Here is a 22,225-nt window from a genome sequence, read left to right as displayed (position 1 = left end):
ATAGCCAGCAAGGCTTTCTCTGCCTGAATCTCAAGATTGGGTTCCTCATAAAGTAAACCGAGCGCCAGAAAAAACGCATCAATATCAGCCAATGCCGGATCTCCTGGCGCCAACGAAAAAGCCCAATCCTGAGGGTCACCCCGTAAGAATGAAATAACAATTTTTACTTGTTGAGCAGAGTCTCCAGACGAACAAGGTTTCAGGGACAAAAATAATTTACAATTATTCCTGAAATTCCTAAACTTAAATCGGTCTCCTGAAAACAGTTCAGGAATCGGAATCTTGGGTTCAGACCTAGGATTTCTGGTAACATAATCTTGTATACCCTGCACACGAGCGGCAAGCTGGTCCACACTTGTAATCAAGGTCTGGACATTCATGTCTGCAGCAAGCTTAAGCCACTCTGAGGTAAAGGGGAAAAGAAAAAAAAAAATGAGAGAGGAAAAAAAAAACCTCAAAATTTTCTTTCTTATAATCCCACTTCTGCAATGCATTAAACATTTAATACGGGCCTGGCATACTGTTATGACCCCAGTGGACAGGGTCTCATAGGAACGTGTAAGTCTGCAAGATACAAAAATCCAGCTCATAGGGCTGTGGTAACTGGGTTGACCAAATAGCTACTCCTAACGCCAACACTAGAAGTAGCCGGGGATCATGCCTACGGTGATCGCTAGATGACTCGCGCCAGCCGGAGAATCTAACTACCCCTAGGAGAAGAAAACAAAGACCTCTCTTGCCTCCAGAGAAAGGGACCCCAAAGCAAGATACAAGCCCCCCACAAATAATAACGGTGAGGTAAGAGGAAATGACAAACACAGAAATGAACCAGGTTCAGCAAAGAGAGGCCAGCTTACTAATAGCAGAATATAGCAAGATAACTTATCTGGTCAACAAAAACCCTATAAAAATCCACGCTGGAGATTCAAGAACCCCCGAACCGTCTAACGGTCCGGGGGGAGAACACCAGCCCCCTAGAGCTTCCAGCAAAGGTCAGGATACAGATAGGAACAAGCTGGACAAAAATACCAAACAAAACAAAAGCAAAAAGCAAAGAAGCAGACTTAGCTTGAAAAACAGGAACCAGGATCAGAGGACAAGAGCACAACAGATTAGCTCTGATTTCAACGATGCCAGGCATTGAACTGAAGGTCCAGGGAGCTTATATAGCAACGCCCCTGAACTAACGGCCCAGGTGAGGATATAGGAAAAGACAGACGCTCCAGAGTCAAATCACTAATGACCACTAGAGGGAGCAAAAAGCAAAATCACAACAGGTTTCGGTTTGAAGGTTTCTTCGTCTGCCCTATCAAAGCATCTTGCAAGGGCGCTGCCAATTTGGTAAATCCTTTTATAAATCTACGATAGTAACCCACTAATCCCAAGAATTGCCTCACTTCTTTTGCGTTGGTAGGTCTTGGCCAATCCCTTATGGCAGTTATTTTCTCGGGATCCGGTGCTACTCCCTCCGAACTCACGATGTGCCCTAAGTATTGTACCTTTGGCTTGAGAAGGTGACATTTGGATGGTTTGATTTTCATACCATACTTGGATAAGGCTTCGAACACCTCTGCCAGGTCTGTTAAGTGCTGTTCGTAAGTCTTTGAGTAGACGATCACATCATCTAGGTACAGGAGGATGGTCTCGAAATTCTTGTGTCCGAGGCAACATTCCATCAGTCGCTGGAAAGTACCGGATGCGTTGCAGAGTCCGAACGGCATGCGATTAAATTCGCTTAGACCCATTGCTGTGGTGAATGCCGTTTTTTCTTTATCTCTCTCAGCCACAGGGACTTGCCAATACCCGCTTGTTAAGTCTAAGGTGGAAAAATAATTAGCAGATTTCAAAGCAGTCAAGGACTCTTCTATCCTAGGCAAGGGATAGGCGTCTTTATAGGTGATGTTATTAATCCGCCGGTAGTCTACGCACATTCTCATGGTTCCGTCCTTTTTTTTGACAATCACCAGAGGGGCCGCCCAAGGGCTACAACTATCTCTTATTACCCCGGCCTGTTTCATCTCTCTCAGCATGTCCTTCGCGCATTGATAGTGAGCGGGCGGTATGGGTCTATATCTTTCTTTTATCGGGGGATGGTCACCGGTGGGGATTGTATGTTCCACCCCTTCTATCCGTCCGAAGTCCAATGGGTGTTTACTGAAGACCTGTTCATATTCCGTCACTAATCTATACACCCCTTGTCTTTGATGGGTAGGTGTTGAATCTACACCTACGTCTAGCTGTTGGCACCAATCCTCCAATTTTCCATCTGAGACGTTATTTTCCACCTGACAGGTCGATTCTAAGGGCTCAACGGTTGTGATGGCATTGTTGTCAACAGTATATAACTTTGCCACTGTAGCGTACCTTGGCAAAGTGACCTCTTCCTCTCCACAGTTCAAAAGTCGTACCGGCACCCGTCCCCGGTGTACCTCGACCACCCCTCGTGCCGTGAGTATAGTGGGCCTGCTGTCGGTGTACACTGGTTCTATTAAGGCTTGATAGTCTCGTCCTTTAGTACCAATGGCCGCTCTACACCATACCAGCATTTCTGTTTTTGGTGGGATTACAATAGACGTTAGATCACTCACCCTCACACTGCCGATTTCTCCACCTGCAACTTCTGTTGCCTTAACATTAATACTTTTATTTCCCTCCGGAGAACTCTCTGCTGGCAGGATCGGGCAGTTTCAGCAATTTGTTGTAAGACAGAAATAACTTCGGAAAAGCAGTTCTCTAACACATTCATTCCTATCAATACAGTTGGTTCACAGTTCTGTCGGTCAACATCAACGACAATTATACCCTGTTTCTTCAATTCTGCTTTACCAATCTTTATGGTCATCTCCCTGAATCCTAGTTTCGGTACCAACTTACCATTACTGGCCCATATATCTAGTTCAACATCAGAGGGTCCTTTATCAATATCTACCTCAGCCCAGTACCTCTTATAAAGGATATATGGTATAGATGAAATCTGGGAACCTGTATCCAGCAAAGCATTGAGGGGAATTCCGTCCAGCACGATAGGGATGATGGGTCGTCCTCCGATGTACCTGTCGTGCCAGGGTGTTGGGCCTTGAAAATTCATTCCTGCGAAGCGGCCCGCATTCCCAGGGGATTCCCGTTTAAATCACAATTTCGTGCAAAGTGGCCTGGCTGCTGGCAACGGCGGCAAATGGGCTGTCCATCCGGTTGGTAGCGGTCACGGGGTCGTCCTCTCCATGTCTGGTATCTCCGGGACCTCATCCATGGAACATCCTCTCTACGGTTTGCCAACTCCATCTTGGGTTCTCTCATCTCCTGCATGGTTTTAGCCATTGAAGCAACAACATCAGTTAAAGAGTCAAGCTTTTGCTGAAGAGCCTCATTAGTAATGGGCCCCAGGGACTTAGCACTGGCACCGGACATAGCTGATGTCACTGGCATTCCCCGTTGCTGAAGTGCATCTGCCATGGGTTGTGTGAGATCCTGATCCCGAGGTGCCTCTGCCAGCTGGAGACGTATAGCGCTCTCCTTTAATTGGGCAAATGTCAATTCAGGGTTCTTAAAAACAAGCATGCTCACATGCCCCCGGTGAGAAGGGGTATAGAGTCCCTCAATAAATTGATCTCTTAGCAGTTTATCGGCTCCTGTGTTAAAAATGGGTTCAGCCAGTATAAGTGATTTAAGGGCTTCCTGCAAGTTTAAGGCAAAATCTCTCACGCCCTCATTAGCTTTTTGTTTGCAATTAAAGAATCGTACTTTAGCTTTGCTGCTGGCAGTGGTTTCAAATGTAGCTTTTAATCCAGCAAATATGCGTTCAACAGTACCTTTTAGATCAGTTGCCCATGCCGTGACTTCTCGCTTAGCATGGCCACTTAACTGCATCATCAGGAGACTAACACGCTGAGCTTCACCCAAGGGGAACATATCAAAATGAGCCAGCATCTTTTCCCTGAATCCGTCAAGGGTATTAGGTTCACCTTCATACATTGGAAGCCACGGGCCACCCGGGGTATATGGCATCAACACCGGCATGATGGGCACCACTCCTTACACTGCTGCGCTGCCAGGCACTCTATCGACACTCTGTCTTTCAGCTGCATTAGCGTCGCCGGGTGCTGCGGCGTCTCCGTGCTGCGACATACTGTACCCCCTTAGTTAATCCAGACCCCTCCGGTCCCAGCTTCCGTCTAGATAATGTAGATTCGTTCCTCTGTGCAGCAGGATGACAATGACACGCCCCCTGCTGCCTCTAACTGCCGCACGCTCTGTGATGGTGGATTTTGAAGTTTTTCAGTTAGACTGGGGCTTGGGTAATGACGTAGCTCGATTAACAGTTTTGTGCCTGACAGTTATGAGATGATTACATCAGGGGATGGTGGCCATTTTTACCCCATTATAACCAATGGAGAAAAGTCACTTTCAATAGTTTTCAATGGGGAACGGGATTTTCTTTAACAAAGTCAATCTCCAAGATTTTTCATCCAAATTTTCACAGTTTCAGACTCCAATTACGGCACACAATACCCGGTGTACGGGCTGGCCCAATCCTGTTCGTGACGCCAGTTGTGACGCCCGGGAGACCGAGGTACCCAGCACCAGATCAATGAGGTCCGTCTCTTGAGGGGGATGTCACTAGTGGCTTGACCCGGTGCTGTGGCCTCAGGCGATGCACAATGTAAGGGATATCATGAAGGAACAGACACTTACTTGATCAGCAGCAGGTCCTCTAAGCTGTGATGACCCCGATCCTGGATCGATGGCTATTGTCCAAATAAAAGACTGAGGCGCTGAAACGTTTAACCAGTATACTTCAACAAAAAGGGATTTGCAACCAATACTGTCATCGGAGTCTGTTTAAGAACTCTGAATTACTTTGACCCTGTCAGGATTTCCACCTCTTATTATGCGCAGTTTCTGTATGGCCCTGCTGCTGTTTGTGAACTGGCTGCTGACCCAATCTGTCTCTTCTGTGCTCTGGTTCGACGGACAACCCGAGTCCTTTTTTTGTCGGCTTACCCCCTCTGGGAGTACCGCTGAACTCTGTGTCTGTTGCTGCGTCTTACCCTGGTGAAGCTGATATCACCTCACTTCCTTCCGGTTGCTGTATTATATATAATGAATATAGCCACGGATCCGGTATCCATCTCTGCGCCTATTCTGGGTAGAGGTTATTGCTACCCGGTTCTCACAATGTCCTTTTTCTCTGTTCCTCTTTTCCTACTATGGGTATCACGGGCCTATAATCCGTCATAGGGCTGTTAGGAGTTCAGTTATACGACCTCTCACTTTCAACTCCTCAACCCAACTGCCAGTCCTTTTCTCAGACCAGAATAGATCAAGGAGAGTTTCTGGAGCTCCCCCTTCTGGCCAGAGATGGTAGTGCAGTCTTGCTATTTTAATATTTGTATTTGGTGTCAATAACTATTTTTGTGGCAAATACCCCTAGGGGCGCCACATTTTTAATATAGGCGCATGGGAATCACATGTTCCCTTTGCTAAATAATGTATAGTGCTTACCCCCCATTATGCCTAGTAAAATATACTACATATACCTAATGTCATAAATAGTAAATTAAACTATGTAAGAGGGTATGACAAAGGATTGGAATCCCCAGCGCATTTGTGCATAAGAACTGCCATCTACTGTCCAATGCAGAACTGACCAGAAGAGAGAGTTTCAGGAGGGGCGAGTTTGATGGGTCAGGTGACCTTGATGATGCAGTTCCCTGCCTGAAGAAAAGACCTGCACCGGTCAAGAGGCAAAGCCCAGAAAATTCCAGTCAAGAGCTGAGACCCAGCCCTCATACCACCAGTTACGAGAGACATCCGCCGCCAGTCAAGCACTGAAGATCCGTGAGGAAACCCTGCTCGGCAGCGGACACCCGCAGTGGTGAATGGGACGCACGAGTGAACCAGGCCGTTGCTTCCAGCATTGACTTTTAGTACAGGTTGGCCTAGGCTAGCACAACAGACAGGGTAGGGGCCAGTTCAAGCAAAAGAGGCTCAATGAGCCGTTAAACTTTGTCAGGTGGACTTGCAGCCTGGTGGGAAGAACCAGAGACCCCCGCTAGGGCCTGTGTTAGAGGAAGTAGCAGTACAGTGACTCTCATAGTATCGGAATCATTACCCCTGTTAGGAAGTTGTAAGAACATATAACTAGAGATTGTTCTAATTATTAGTGTGAACCTGAGGATTCATTGTTTATTTCACGCTGTAATTACTCCGCTTTGCACAATTCACTGTTGCCATAGTTACCACAATTTCCCACCATACTAAAGAAATAAACAGTTCCATTGGTTACTCCCGCCTTGCCCCAGTCTGCGTGTTGCATCCGGTCACCTGCTTACATATATATCATGTCTTAGTCATTGAATTCAGGTTTTTATTTATTCAGCCATTTTCACAAGTGTATAAAATGCATCCCCTATCCTTCAGCCTGTCTTTCATACATTTGTGAAAGAATGGGTCTTACAGTTGCTTACTAGAATTCAGTGAGCTTTTTAGTGATAGGATGGGACCATTGTAACAAGACAGATTGTGATATTTCTTTCCTTCTAAATATTCCAAGATCAACAGTGAGTAGTATTATTGAAATGTAGAAGAAGTGTTTATGAACCAAAGCAACTCAGTCATGAAGGCGGGGTGCACACGATCTGGAAGTGGCAGTGCTTTGGATGCAGCGCATGTTTGCCTGTGTCCAAAGTGCTGCTGTCTATTTATCGCATGTTAATCTACATGTTTTCACTGATCGATGCGGATTCACCACATCCAATACATTCTCTTGGTGAAATTGACATGCTGCAGTCTGGAGAGACACGCCGCATGTCCATCTCCGCGGTTGAGCCACGGGTGTCTCTGGACACAGAGGGCATGGGATTTCTTGAACTCCCATCAATAATGCTGTCACAGCTGGACACTGCGAGTTGGACGCTGCCCAAGTACGCAGCATCCAACCCACAGCGTTTACCGATTGTGTGCACCTACCCGAAGTGGTAGACCATGTAAGGTTAGAGCATGGAGTTGGGGAGACTGTGCCCCATTGTGCAAAGCAAGCTCCATAAGATATGGTTGAGTGAGTTTAGTGTGGAAAAATTGAGTTGTCCACACAGAGTCCTGTTCTTGACCTCAAGCAGATTGACAACCTTTGGAATTAACTAAAACAAATACTGTGAGAGTCAAACCCTCTTGTCCAACATGTGTATCTGACTTCACAAATGCTCTTCTGGGTGTTATGCATAAAATCTAGTGATGAGCGAATATACTCGTCACTCGAGATTTCCCGAGCATGCTCGGGGGTCCTCCGAGTATTTTTTAGTGCTCCGAGATTTAGTTTTCATCGCCTCAGCTGAATGATTTTCATCTGTTAGCCAGCATAAGTACATGTGGGGGTTGTCTGGTTGCTAGGGAATCCCCACATGTAATCAAGCTGGCTAAGAGATGTAAATCATTCAGGTGAGGCGATGAAAACTAAATCTCGGAGCACTAAAAAATACTCGGGAGGACCCCCGAGCATACTCGGGAGGACCCCCGAGCATGCTCGGGAAATCTCGAGTGACGAGTATATTCGCTCATCACTAATAAAATCCCAGACACTCCAAAATCTTATTGAAAGTGTTCTTGGAAGAGTCGACAAAGTTTTAGCTGCAAATAGGGACCAAATCAACCACTTAATGTCTATAACCATTTAAGACGGGATGTCATTAAAGCTCTTGTAGGTGTAATGGGTAGGTGTCCAAATACTTTTGTCCATATGGTGTAGAATTCTGCCAATATCCTGGAGACACTTTGCCACTACAAAGCAGAAAACATTGCCTAGATGACATGTTACAGCCTGAAAGCACAGTGGGGCAGCTGTTCATGTATCCAGTAACCCAAGAGAGTGAGGTCTGTGACTTCCAGACCAAAACCTCAACCTAATAGGAAGAGTTCTGGGTTCCTTGGGTTAGTGACATGAGCTACACCACAAATTATAGAAGGATCTTCATCCTTCTTGGCAAGGAAGTCACATACAAATATTGCATCCAGTCAAGTAATATAAATCACATCCGTTACATAAAGCATGTAGGCTTTTAGAAGGTCAAAAGTTTGGGCAGTCAGGCATATCAAATCTTTTGATCCAGCCCTGAAACATCTGATTTGGGCCACAGACACGGTATAACAATCTTGGTGGAAGTAAAATATGAAAAAGTATTTTCTAACATCTATAAGGAAAAGGAGATGAGAAAGTTTGCCACACACAGTTGACACAGGCACTTTGTGAACATGGGAATATGAGAATTTAGCATATCACTTCACAGGCATGTCATGAAGGCTGCATTCTCCAAGCCCTCACAGATGTCTCATTCTGTAAGGCAGGGAAGGGCAACATGATATTTTCTGAGGCTCTCACAAGTGGCCCTCTATTCAACAAAAGAGCCGCATGCTACAATTGTGAACAAACACTGCTCCGCATTATTAAAGAAACAGCATGAAACTCGAGGTTAACCTGCACATGGCCTGTCAAGTAGGTTCAATTCAGTGACATATCAACTGCAGGGCTTCAATGATGTATATTTAACTATGCAAAATTCCAAATACCTTGAAAGGTCAGCTATAATCAAGGTGAGCATGCAAAAGCAATGACGAACTGACACCAAATACTGGCCCATATCACAAACTGCATGAATGAATAAACTGGAAAATTCAAAAATTAGGCATTAACTATACCATGGATCACTATGAAGACAGTGATCAAGAAGTACCTTAATTTAAACACAACAGTGACATTATCTGGAACTGCACAGCTCTCAAAAATTGATGGAGACAAAAAGAAAATTGGTCTGAGAGGCTGCCAAGAGGTATACAATAACATTAAAGCGCTGCGGGAATTTCCTGCAAGCATTGGTTGTGTATTGCACATGACAGCAATCTTCCATATTATTCACATTGCTTGAAAGTTGAGGTTGGGAGGCAGAAAGAAAGCCTTTTCTTTCAAAGACATAAATCATCCAAGCCCAGTTATGTTATGCCAAAACCTATACCAAGTCTGCCAAAATCATGTGAGAAACCATGTTACGTTCTGAGGAGTCAAAGGTTGAACTTCTTGACCATAATTCCAAAAGGTATGTTTGGTGCAAACTGGACATCACCAAAGAATGCCATACCTACAATGAAGCATGGGGGAAGAAGCATTATGCATTTGGGCTTTTTTTTAATGCTGGAACTGGGGTTTTAGTTAAGGTAGATGGAATTATGAACAGTTCAAAATAGTCAATCTCACAGCAAAACCATCAGACCTCTGCTAAAAAGCTTAAGACTAATTTAACCTTTCAGAACTAAAACCCCAAGCATACCTCCAAATAAATAAAGAATGGCTTCATCAGAAGATGATAAATATTTTGTAATGGACCAGACAGAGCCCAGACCAAAGTCCAGTTGAAAACCTGTGGATTGACCTTAAGAGGGCTGTACACAGGAGATGTCCTTGCAATCTGATATATACAATATATATATACACTACAATAAGGACAAGTGGGCAAAGATTGCAAATTCTAGATGTGCCATGCTGATAAGACTCCTATCCAAAAAGACTGAATGCTGTCTAAAATTCAATGGTGTGCTTATTTATGAAAACACATTAAATTTGTTCAGATTATAGATGACACTAAAAGGTATAAAATGTTCTGGAATGATTCTTCTCGGTATCATTTTTTTACATGACAAAACCTGGCATTTTAAACAGAGGTGTGTAGACTTTTAAAGTATATCCACCATCATCTCACAGATGCCCCTAGGGTCAGTTATTACTACATTTAATGTATTAAAATATCCAATTTTTCACACGAAAGAGGCAATAAGAAAATTGGTGTCTTACATGATTGAAAAAAAGAAATAAATAAATTAATAAACAAATTTACCAGTAGGTGTCAGCCTAACCTAACCAAGCAGCCTGCACTTTGCACAGTGGGACATAGCAGGATAAGCCATTATTATGGTATAACAGAGAAATACATCTAATTAGCTGCTGAGTCATATTGTATCTAAACCGAAAATCGAGCAATACTGTCAACTCAAACACCATTTACAAATATATTCACAAACATACATACCGTATATACTAGAGTATAAGCCGACCCGAGTATAAGCCGACCCCCCTAATTTTGCCACAAAAAACTGGGAAAACTTATTGACTCGAGTATAAGCCTAGGGTGGAAAATACAGCAGCTACCGGTGAATTTCAAAATTAAAAATAGATGCTCCATACCGTTCATTATGGCCCCATAGATGCTCCACATAAAGCTGTGCCACATATAATGCTCTGCACCGTTCATTATGGCCCCATAGATGCTCCACATAAAGCTGTGCCATATATAATGCTCCGCACCTTTGATTATGGCCCCATAGATAGCTGTGCCATATACAATGCTCTGCACCTTTGATTATGGCCCCATAGATAGCTGTGCCATATAAAATGCTCTGTACCTTTGACCTTTGATTATGGCCCCATAGATGCTCCACAAAAAGCTGTGCCTTATATATAGTGCTCTGCACCGTTGCCCCATAGATGCTCCACATAAAGCTGTGCCTTATATATAGTGCTCTGCACCGTTGCCCCATAGATGCTCCACATAAAGCTGTGCCTTATATACAGTGCTCTGCACCGTTGCCCCATAGATGCTCCACATAAAGCTGTGCCTTATATATAATGCTCTGCACCGTTGCCCCATAGATGCTCCACATAAAGCTGTGCCTTATATATAGTGCTCTGCACCGTTGCCCCATAGATGCTCCACATAAAGCTGTGCCTTATATATAGTGCTCTGCACCGTTGCCCCATAGATGCTCCACATAAAGCTGTGCCTTATATATAGTGCTCTGCACCGTTGCCCCATAGATGCTCCACATAAAGCTGTGCCTTATATATAATGCTCTGCACCGTTGCCCCATAGATGCTCCACATAAAGCTGTGCCTTATATATAGTGCTCTGCACCGTTGCCCCATAGATGCTCCACATAAAGCTGTGCCTTATATATAGTGCTCTGCACCGTTGCCCCATAGATGCTCCACATAAAGCTGTGCCTTATATATAGTGCTCTGCACCGTTGCCCCATAGATGCTCCACATAAAGCTGTGCCTTATATATAGTGCTCTGCACCGTTGCCCCATAGATGCTCCACATAAAGCTGTGCCTTATATATAGTGCTCTGCACCGTTGCCCCATAGATGCTCCACATAAAGCTGTGCCTTATATATAGTGCTCTGCACCGTTGCCCCATAGATGCTCCACATAAAGCTGTGCCTTATATATAGTGCTCTGCACCGTTGCCCCATAGATGCTCCACATAAAGCTGTGCCTTATATATAGTGCTCTGCACCGTTGCCCCATAGATACTCCATATAAAGCTGTGCCATTGCTGCTGCTGCAATAAAAAAACAACACCACATACTCACCTTTCTTGCTTGCAGCTCCTCAGCGTCCCGTCCCGGCGTCTCTCTGCACTGACTGATCAGGCAGAGGGCGGCACGCACACTATATGCGTCATCGCGCCCTCTGACCTGCACAGTCAGAGCAAGAGGACGCGAAGACAGAGCGGCGCCCGGCGGGTGGAACGAGGGAAGGTAAATATGTAATACTTACCTGCTCCCGGCGTCCCGCTCCTTCCCCCGGACAGCTGGTCTTCGGTGCCAAAGCCTCTTCCTCTGTCAGCGGTCACCGGCACCGCTGATTAGAGAAATGAATTATGCGGCTCTGCCCCTATGGGAGGTGGAGCAGCCTATTCATTTCTCTAATGAGCGGTACCATGTGACCGCTGAACAGGGGAAGAGCTGCGGCACCGAAGACCGTGGGACTGCAGGGACAGCGCCAGGAGCGCCGGGACTAGGTGAGTATGCCTCAGCGCTTTCTCTCCCTCACCCGCCGACCGTGACTCGAGTATAAGCCGAGGGGGCACTTTCAGCCCAAAAATTTGGGCTGAAAATCTCGGCTTATACTCGAGTATATACGGTAGTTAGGATGTAAACTACGCTGTGGATTGTGTTTTGGATCACAAAGTTACTCAAAACTGTAGACTAGGCAGAAATTATTCTCAATAAGACCCAAAGGAGTATTCTAGTCTAAGCAAGCTATCTCATGACTCGTTCTGATCACCGTAGGAGGGGAACTTGTGACCTTCACTCTTCCCTAAAGGTACCGTCACACTCAGCAACTTTGCAAAGAGAATGACAACAATCTGTGACGTTGCAGCATCCTGGATAGCGATCTCGTTGTGTTTGACACGCAGCAGCGATCTGGATCCCGCTGTGCCATCGCTGGTCAGAGCTAGAAGTCCAGAACTTTATTTCGTCGCCAGGTCGGCGTGTATCGTCATGTTTGACATCAAAAGCAACGACGCCAGCAACGAGCATAGGGGGCGTCGCAGCGTCTCCTTCTAGCCAGTCGGTACACTCCGGCTGTTTGACATGGAGCTAACAACCAGCGAGAACGAGAAGTGAGTCGCCGTTACGTCACTGGATCGCTCCTGCATCGTTCTGGAGTTGCTGTGTTTGACGTCTCTACAGCGACCTAAACAGCGACGCTCCAGCGATCTAGTTTAGGTCCGCTCGTTGTCTATATCGCCGCAGCGTCGCTGAGTGTGACGGTACCTTAACTGTAAGTCTGAATGGACCAGCTGAGCAGATGCGCCACTCAATGTCTGTGTAGATATGTAGACAGAAGTGCTGTTTTCACTATCTCCAACAGGGCTATAGACTTGATTGTCCGAGTGGAGTAGCTGATTCAAACAAGGGACACAAGTTCTCCATTCTGCAATCGGTGGGACACCCGCAGATAGATGATAAATTGTGTAGGTCAATATACAAACTTTGGTACTTTAATACTATCAAAACTGTGGTATTTGAGCCTGTAACTTTAAGCAATGAGCCTGAGTATTCAGTTACCTGTATTGTATGAAAATCTAACTAATTTGCTTGACATATCTTCTATTTTTGATAACCAGCGCAGGCAAAACTGACAGCTGCGGGCAGCAACCCTCAGTTGTCAGCTTTATCATAGCTGGTTATCAAGAATATAGGGGTCCTATGCCATTTATTTAAACAAATAAAAAAGGCATAGGAACCCCCAGATTTTTGACAACCAGACAAGCTAAAACAAACAGCTGCTATTCTCAGACTGGTAAGGGGCCATGCATATTGACCTCCCCACCCTCCCAGCCTAAATATAGCAGCCCGCAGCTGCCCAAGTAAAGGCGCATCCATTAGATGTGCCCATTCTGGTGCTTTGCCCAGCTCTTCCCACTTGCCCTGTTGCAGTGTCAAGTGAGGTAATGGTTTTGGGGTTGATGTCAGCTGTCTTATCGCTGCTGACATCAAGCTCACAGTATTTGTAATGGAGAGGTGTCTATTAGATGGAACTAGTGTTTGCCGCGCTGTCATGCAGATGACAGCACGGCAAACAACGGATGTTTGTACCCTTCATTCATCTGAATTGGGTCTGGGGTATTTTTTTTTTTTTTTTTAGAAGTTAGGCTGAACCACCGGACCCAAAAATCCACGGGTTCGCCCATCACTAACAAAGATTTCTCACTAGTTAAAATAAGTAAATAAAAAGGACAGAACAGTGGAATATAATGTAATATTTGATAGTGCTGAAGTCAATAAGCCTGCAAATAATTGTGGTGTGACATTCCCTTGTGGGTTTCATTAGCCACAACTAAAGAATGGCAAACTTTCTACTGTGATTAAAGACAAATGGGGACATTGCAAAACTGGCTTTGGCACACAGCAACTTTCCCATACATATTCCCATATAGAAGTTATTTCTAAGATCAGCAATGATGAGAATTAAAGTCTGCAGCCATTTATTCTTATGATGTGGTCCAGATTACCTTTTAGGGTGCAGTCGGATGGCCATATAAAATCAGACTGCAATGTATGGACTAGCTGGCAGCTCTCATGACCCTTGGCTTGAGAAAATATTCATCGACTTGGCATTTTTTGCATTTTGCTACCTCACAACCTGGAATGTCACTGTTTTTATTAGGGTTTGCATGAGTTCATGTAAAGAACATGTCTACAATTGTGAACATTTGGTTTTCTTTTTATTGTGAAGCAAATAAATAGGATAAAATAAATGTTAACTTCAGTGTCCAAAACTATTCACCCCCCCCCCTAAAGTCAGTACTTTGTAGAGGCTCCTTTTGCGGCAATTAGAGATGCAAGCTGCTTTGGATAAGAATCTATGAGCCTTCCACAACTTGCCAACTGGATTTTTGCCCATTCCTGAAGGCAAAACTGCTCCAGCTCATTCAAGTTAGATGGTTTCCTCTGGTGAACATCCCCACAGCATGATGCTGCCATCACCATATTTCACTGTGGGTGATGGGGTTCTTGGAGTAATTAGCGGTGTTGGTTTGGCGCCAGACATGGGGTTTACCTTGGTTGCCAAAAAGTTCACTTTTAGTCTCTTCTGACTACGGCATCTTCTTCCATACATTTGGGAAGTCTTCCACATGTCTTTTGGCAAACAAAGCTACGAGCTTTACAATTTTTGTGTACAGCTAAAGGCTTCTTTTCTGCCCACTGTTCCATAAAGCCCACATCTATGGAGTGTACGGCTTATTGTGGTCATATGGACAGAAACTACATTCTCTGCTTGGGAACTCTGCAGCTCCTTCAGGGTTACGTTTGGTTTCTGTGCTGCCTCTCTAATGCCCTCCTTGCCCGGATTGATAGATTTGGCCGGCAGCCCTCCCTTGGTAGGGTTGTTGTGGTGCCAGATTCTTTCCATTTGATGATAATGGAATTGATGGTGCTCCAGGGGATCAACAGAGATTGGCATTATTTTTATTTTATTTTTTAAAGAAGTCGGGGACAATGTTGTTGAGATCTCCTTGGTCTTCATGGTGTGGTTTGGCTAGTGGTGCCTCTTGCGTTTTGGTTTTGCAGGCTCTGTTACCATTCAGAAAAGGTGTGTATATACTGACAGCCCATGTGACACTTAGATTGCACACAGGGGGACGTCCTTTCACTAAGCATGTGACTTATGAAGGGAATTGATTGCACCAGAAATTTTTAGGGGCTTAAACACAAAAGGGGTGAATACATATGCATTTGCCAATTTTTAGTTCTTTGAACCCATAAATTTAATTTATTTTTTTTATCACTTGACTTCACCAACTTAGACTATTTAGTGCTGATGCGTCACACACAAATCGGATTACAAAAATATTTAAACACAGGTTGTAATGTAATAAAATCGTTAAAAAGTCAGTTGGGGTGAATACTTTCACAGCCACTGTATATTTCTATGCATCTGTCTTGGTCGGGTTATGAAAGCTGCAGCCAGTCTAAGCATTGTGGTTTGCTTTGGGTCCGATATATACGGCAGTCTGACTGCACTCTTCGGCTGTGTGTCAGAATAGTCAATGGGTTTTAAGAAAGGCCAAAGTGAATACACGTGGTCCCAAATGTTGGTGCGATAGTAAAATAAATGTGCTTGAATTTACTTGCAAACATGTCCATATCCAAAATGGTTTAATGTTACACCCCAAGGGAATGGCACTTACCAGGCACATAATGCAGGAATATAAAGTGAGTATACAATGTATGTGTCTAATGCTGTTCGTGTAAACAGGCACATGGTTTCCATGTGTCCAGCAAGCAGACAATACATAGTAAGCCGTGTGCAGACAAAAATTAGCACATTGAGTTCTTGGAAATTTGGGGGGAAAAGTAAAAAACTGCCAAAGAAATATTTCTCACTATTTAATGCCCACAGAACTTTTAGTGCTGTGTGAAATCTCCCCAGCACACTGCAAAACTAGTTTCCTGCAGTGAGTGAGGACTCTCAACAGAACGTCTTTGTCCGGACCCGAACAGATGTCTTTATTAAAAAAAAAAGAGAAGGTCCTTCTAGAGAGTGGCATGTTGCAAGGAGTCAGACCACACAGACCGTAAACAATGGAACGGTGCCAGATGAAAGGAAATGCCTTCCATTCTAAGATTCCACTTTATAGACTTGGTAAGGAAAGAGAGAGAGTGCTTAAACAACTGGAAAACAAATTTGCAAATTACGGACATACATTTACAAATATGTCCTGGCTCAAAGGAACATGCAGCAACAGGATTTTGGCTGTACCTTAAAGATTTCAGGAGCCAGTGGTCTGGAATGCTGCTCGGCAATGTCAACATCATATGGTAGCCAATATGGAGAGTCTTTTCTTTGTGATTAGTGGAGACTGTCGCTGTCTGACGGCTTTACTTAGACTCTATTAATCACAGACTAATGACTGGCTATATACTGTACTTTAGTCTGACTGATGACATTTACATATCATCTGTATAAAGAATAGAAGTATGGTTATACTTCTTTAGTTTCCTGGTATATTTTTGCAATACTCTACTTCGCAGTGAAATATTAGTATTAGCTTTTATCGGGTTTTTTTGTTTATAAAGTGTCCGGAAATTCTTCTGGTCTGGGCTCCTAAAATCTACAATAGCGCGTTGACCCCCTGACCTAATCGCATATATATTGAAGGTTTAATTTACTAACTAGTGAATGATTTACATTAGAGCCAGTGTTATTTTCACTATTCTTTTCTAGAGGTGCTGTACCCAATTCTCTCTGATCATATCTGCGAATAGACCATTAAAATTAGGCAACAGCTTGTCAAAATCCGGCCATGCAAAGTAAATAACTATACGTTGAAAAATTGTTCAGCCGACATACACAATGTTGGATTTGGCTAAGGGTTCCTATCTTCTCGAAGAATGAGCTGCTGGCAGACTACTTTGGATGCAATTTATTCCTTGGAGAACAATATCCAAAAAGTATCGTTTCTCCTTGCAGAGATTGACATGCTAAGCATGCCGAGATGAGGAGACTTAAAGCCACAATGCCCTGCTGGGAAATACGCTAATTGTCTCTTCAGAGAGGAAGAGAACTAGAACTTTAGTGCCACCTATTGGAAGGTAGCAATCCTACAAGTCAATGTCAACCCTTTAACGAGCCTTGTCACATGACTTCGGATAATGGACAAAAGAGTCAGATGATTGGGCTCTCCCGACCCAATCTATTTGTGGACATCATACACATTAGCTGGCAGACTGATCCCGCTGAAATTGGAGGGTTCAGATGATTTTTACTTACTGTATATGAGGGTCTGTTTTGCTTTGTTGATCTACGCATGAAAATCTAGAAGCAGATTACAGGCTGCTACAAAACAGCTTGTGATTCATGAGCAGATCTCCAGGTCAGACCACATGGATTTGGAAATTTCCTGCACTCTTACATGTTATTATGGGAACATTGCTTTAGGTACAGGGAATAATTAAAGTAAAAACTATACAGCATAAGAAAATGTAAAAGAAACATGAATATCTAAGACCTCAAACTTGCTTTCTTGTACAAAAGTAATTATTATTATTATTTATTGTTATTATTATTTATTGTTATTGGTAAGTAGAATTCCTTTTAAGAACAGTCTGCTAAATATCTTTCCATATATATGGATTTCACAATATTCTCTAGGTTCACAGAATTCATAGAGAAATTGACCTGGGTGTGAAACTGATGGCTTTATGATGTGCCTTCTTCTGTACTCTACAAAAGTAGAGCCCTACAACTGTGACAAAGCCGGTATAAAAACCATTGTGAGAATCCATCATTTTCAAAGCGGTGATCCTTTAGCTCAATCACCTCGTATAACGGATTTCAGAAAACTTTTCCATCTTAACAAAATAGCCCGTCTCTTTAGCAGATGAAGCATCATCTTAGGGAAGATGGGCAGTCCAATGCAAGGCTCATCCCATCTAATAACAATACGAGAGCCAAAGAGATGTTCTTACCATGCTTCAGATGTAGGCGGCTGTCATTCGTGGTGGGCCTGCACCTGCAGAAAATTTTTGTCTTTTAACAAAAGTTGTTGATTTGAAAGATTGCAAAAAAGATAAACGTCTAGATTTATTTTTCTAGAATAATGGTTGTTATACCAGCCTTCAGTGTTTTACTAACAAGTGTCATTGTATTAATACACAATTATATGTATGCTATTTCTAATATAATATAAATATAGGTACACACATCACACATATAAATATAGAATACACAAGCACATTCACTTCTTGCCTCTGCATACATTAATACTGTATGAGCGGCCACCTATTCCTCGATTACGGCAGAAAGGTCATCCTTGTTGGTCAGTAGCTAGGTGTGAAGTCAATAAAACCCAGACGGCAATCCTTCAGTGACCTTTGAATAATCTTTATCAGCCTATTTTTATGGCTCTGACAGGTCCGTAGAGACAGAGAATGTTTTTATGCTCTTCATAAAGCGTATTTGGCACCTATAAACACTACAGCCAGGAATTGTATGAATGCAGTTCATTAGGCAATTATTATCTTGTGTACTAAAGAATATGGGTGTATGATCTCAAAAACTGCATTTAGCCATGTCTGTATATGAGAAATCATTGAAAATTCACAAAATCAGATGTGGCTTTTTTTTTTTTAAATATTTTTTGATATGTTCAGTGTTTAGTCTTCTATTGCATAGAAATAGTCAGAAAGTGAATATGTGGGAAAGGGGCTGATTGACACGCTCTGTGTAAAATGGTGGCCACTGCTATATATCCTTTACCTAATGTAATAGTCATAGTGGTAACATAGGGGAAGTATTGGTTCGCCTAAAAGAGACCAGCTGAATACAGAGCTGTGCAAGAAATTCTCCATTGGAGAAAAGTATGCAATTGTGCTCCCTAGCATAATGAATGAAACAATCGAGCAAGTACCACCTAGGATGTTGCAACGCTCACTAAAGGGGTCAGACATTGACTTATAGAGTAGCTGTTAGAGCATAGCCAAACTTTTTTAAATTCATATTTGCCAGTTTCGAAAAAAAAACAAAAAATGTCAAAATGCCCTCAATATCTACTGTATGACTATGGATAAACAGATGGTAACTTTCCTTCATTACTGTGATATTACACACTCACTATCTGTACAGTTCATAAAGTGGTGTTTATAGCATGTTCTCTTTCACTGTTAAAGTATGAAATCTAATAACTAACGTGATACATCATAAAATGGCTGCTGCATTCCCTGTCTCTGGTTTCATACAGGCTATTATAGTCCCTCTCAATAGGCAGTGCTATATCATGTGATGTGATAGTTACAAGAATTTATGGAGAAGCCTGTCCATCCGTGCCCGAGATCATGTGAGCCTTCTGTGGATGCTGCAATCTCTGCAATGTAAAAATGAAAAGGGGCATTTTGGGAAATTCTCGCAAAGGGAATCGCAATTGATCAAAACTGCCGGGCTTAGCGAATTCTTAGAAATTCAATACAAGTTTGATTAGCATCAAATTGATTCACTCATCTCTAGTAACTACTTCTCATATGTGTTACTTGCGAGAGAGCGCTTGCAGAATGAAAGAAATTAATTTCTAGCCAAGCCCCTAAAGAAATAGAATAATTTTGTCATGGCTGGAAATCACCATTGGCTTTCAGCTCTTTAGCAAAGTTCAAACATTACCACTTAACTCTGCAGAAAGAGTGGCAGAGGGTAGTGGGATGAAGCAAATGAGATTCATAGATCATCTGAAAGCACACAAAAATATTGATACATGCAGAATATAGGGGCGGACTAATACAAAATTCTGGGGTAAGAAACAAAATATGAGAAGCTTGCACTGCTGATATCAGGCAGCCATCCCAGAGATAGCCCATTTTCACAGTAAGCAGCCTATACATTTTGTAAAAGACAATAGTTACAATTGTGATCTATGTTTTTTTTTATTGGAGTAATGCTTTTCATTCCCCAGAACAAATGTGACTTTAAACCCAACCGATAAGATTACATAATGTTTGGGATCTTTTGACAGCTGTTGGGAGAAACAGCCAGTATAGAAGACATGTAAGCCAAATGGTCAGGACAAATCCGAGAGTAAAGTCATTTGAGGTCAAGAACAGCACACACTTTTAAATGTCAGTATCTTTGTACTTTCTGTGGTGTGGTGGTGGCCAAAATGTTTCCATGGTTAATTGTAATCCTCATTTGAAATGTGTCTTTCATTTTCCATGGGTTGTGAGTAACTGTCAGAAAGTGTCTAATCTAAGTGTATATAATAAATGGTGAAATGTTAAGAAAAAAAAAATCTAAGTTCCATTTACTGCAGTCATATTCTCCAAAAATATGTTTGAGATTATAAAATGTGTGGGTGATTGAGAAAATTTCTGATATTAGAACCTGAAAATATTAGTTTTCGAGCCAATATTTCACAATATATTTGATTCACTCTAAATATTCAAGGCAAAGTTTGGGAGATTTTCAGGTAGCTTCAACGGACAGTTGTTTGGGGGGCAAGGGATTCAAAGATCTGTCTTATGACAGGTCAATCTATAGTACCTGGTTGCAGCCACTATAGTTTTGAAGAAGCTGCTGTGTTTCGGCAGCATCCAAGAACTTCTGGCCGCCGCTGGCAACAGCTGGTTGGCAGAAGTGCAGATCAGATATCGATGGCCCATCCTTGAGATAGGCCATGAATAAAAAAATAAAAAAAGATGGATCTCTCAAGTCAGTTCAGCTATATCCATCACACATGAACAATGATGAACCAGCAATGGAGTTACATCAGGGAGATATATATACAGCTCTGGCAAAAATGAAGAGACCACTGCAAAATTTTCAGTTTGTCTGATTTTTCTCTTTATAGGTATATTTTCGAGTAAAATGTAAATTGTTCTTTTATTCTATGAACTTCTGATAACATGTCATCGAAGTTCCAAGCAATAAATTTTGTATTTATTTTCTGAAAATGAGAAATGGTCAAAATAACAAAAAAAATGCATTGCTTGCAGACATCAAATAATTAAAAAAAAAATAAAAATACAAGTTCATAATTATTTAGAAACAACAATTCTAATGTTTTAACTCAGGAAGTTCAGAAATCAATATTTAGTGGAATAACCATGATTTTTAATCACAGATCTCATGCGTCTTGGCATGCTTTCCACCAATCTTCCACACTGCTTTTGGGTGACCTTATGCCACTCCTGGTACAAAAATGTAAGTAGTTCTTTGTTTGATAGCTTGTGACTATCCATCTTCCTCTTTATTACATTCCAGAGGTTTTCAGTGGGGTTCAGGTCTGGAGATTGGGCCGGCCATGACAGGGATTTGATGTGGTGGTCCTTCATCCACACCGTGATTGACCTAGCTGTGTGGCATGGCGCATTGTCCTGCTGGAAAATCCAGTCCTCAGAGTTGGGGAACATTGCCTAAGCCTGCCTGTTTTTCCAGGATAACCTTGTATGTGGCTTGATTCATATGTCCTTCGCAAAGAACAACCAACCCAATTCCAGCCTTGCTGAAGCATCCCCAGATCATCACCCATCCTCCACCAAATTTCACAGTGGGTGCAAGACACTGTGTCTTGTACGACTCTCCAGGTCTCCGTCTAACCATTAGACGACCAGGTGATGATCTGGGGATGCTTCAGCAAGGCTGCAATTGAGCAGGTTAATCTTTGCAACGGACATATGAATCAAGCCGCATACAAGGCTATCCTGGAAAAACAGTTGATTCCTTCTGGTCGGGCAATGTTCCCCAACTCTGAGGACTGTTTTTTCCAGCAAGACAATGCGCCATGCCACACAGCTAGGTCAATCAAGGTGTAGATGAAGGACCACCACATCAAATCCCTATCATGGCCGGCCCAATCTCCAGACCTGAACCCCACTGAAAACCTCTGGAATGTAATAAAGAGGAAGATGGATAGTCACAAGCCATCAAACAAAGAACTACTTACATTTTTGTACCAGGAGTGGCATAAGGTCACCCAAAAGCAGTGTGAAAGATTGGTGGAAAGCATGCCAAGACGCATGAGATCTGTGATTAAAAATCATGGTTATTCCACAAAATACTGATTTCTGAACTCTTCCTCGGTTAAAACATTAGTATTGTTGATTCTAAATGAATATGAACTTGTTTGGTTTTTTTCCCATTATTTGAGGTCTGCAAGCAATGCATTTTTTTGATAGTTTGACCATTTCTCATTTTCAGAAAATAAATACTAAAATGTATTGCTTGGAACTTCGGAGACATTTTGCCAGTAGGTTTTAGAATAAAGGAACAATTTACATTTTACTCAAAAATATACCTATAAAGAAGAAAATCAGACTATCTGAAAATTTTGCAGTGGTCTCTTAATTTTTGCCAGAGCTGTATGTATGTATGTATGTATGTATGTATGCATGTATGTATAT

The 22,225-nt window shown here is 42.6% G+C and overlaps 1 protein-coding gene across 3 annotated transcripts in view; it reads right to left on the bottom strand.

Annotated features, from left to right (window-relative positions):
* The window catches only part of LEF1 (lymphoid enhancer binding factor 1), a 216,433-nt gene that overhangs the window by 32,703 nt on the left and 161,505 nt on the right, over nt 1-22,225 (bottom strand). The window contains exons 10-11 of one of the 3 annotated variants that reach the window (XM_077278999.1): nt 19,135-19,203; nt 17,810-17,853 (exon numbers count right to left, since the gene is read on the bottom strand). The exons of 1 other annotated variant lie outside the window; for it this stretch is intronic. In XM_077278999.1, coding sequence (XP_077135114.1) covers nt 17,816-17,853; nt 19,135-19,203 — 107 coding nt within the window. In that variant the 3' untranslated portion in view covers nt 17,810-17,815. The remainder of the gene's footprint in view (nt 1-17,809; nt 17,854-19,134; nt 19,204-22,225) is intronic. One more of the 3 variants, XM_077279004.1, reaches the window with a different exon arrangement.

This window comes from Ranitomeya variabilis, chromosome 1 (genome assembly GCF_051348905.1).
Source record: "Ranitomeya variabilis isolate aRanVar5 chromosome 1, aRanVar5.hap1, whole genome shotgun sequence".
Lineage (NCBI taxonomy): Eukaryota > Metazoa > Chordata > Amphibia > Anura > Dendrobatidae > Ranitomeya > Ranitomeya variabilis.
This window is presented reverse-complemented; position numbering and strand designations above follow the sequence as displayed.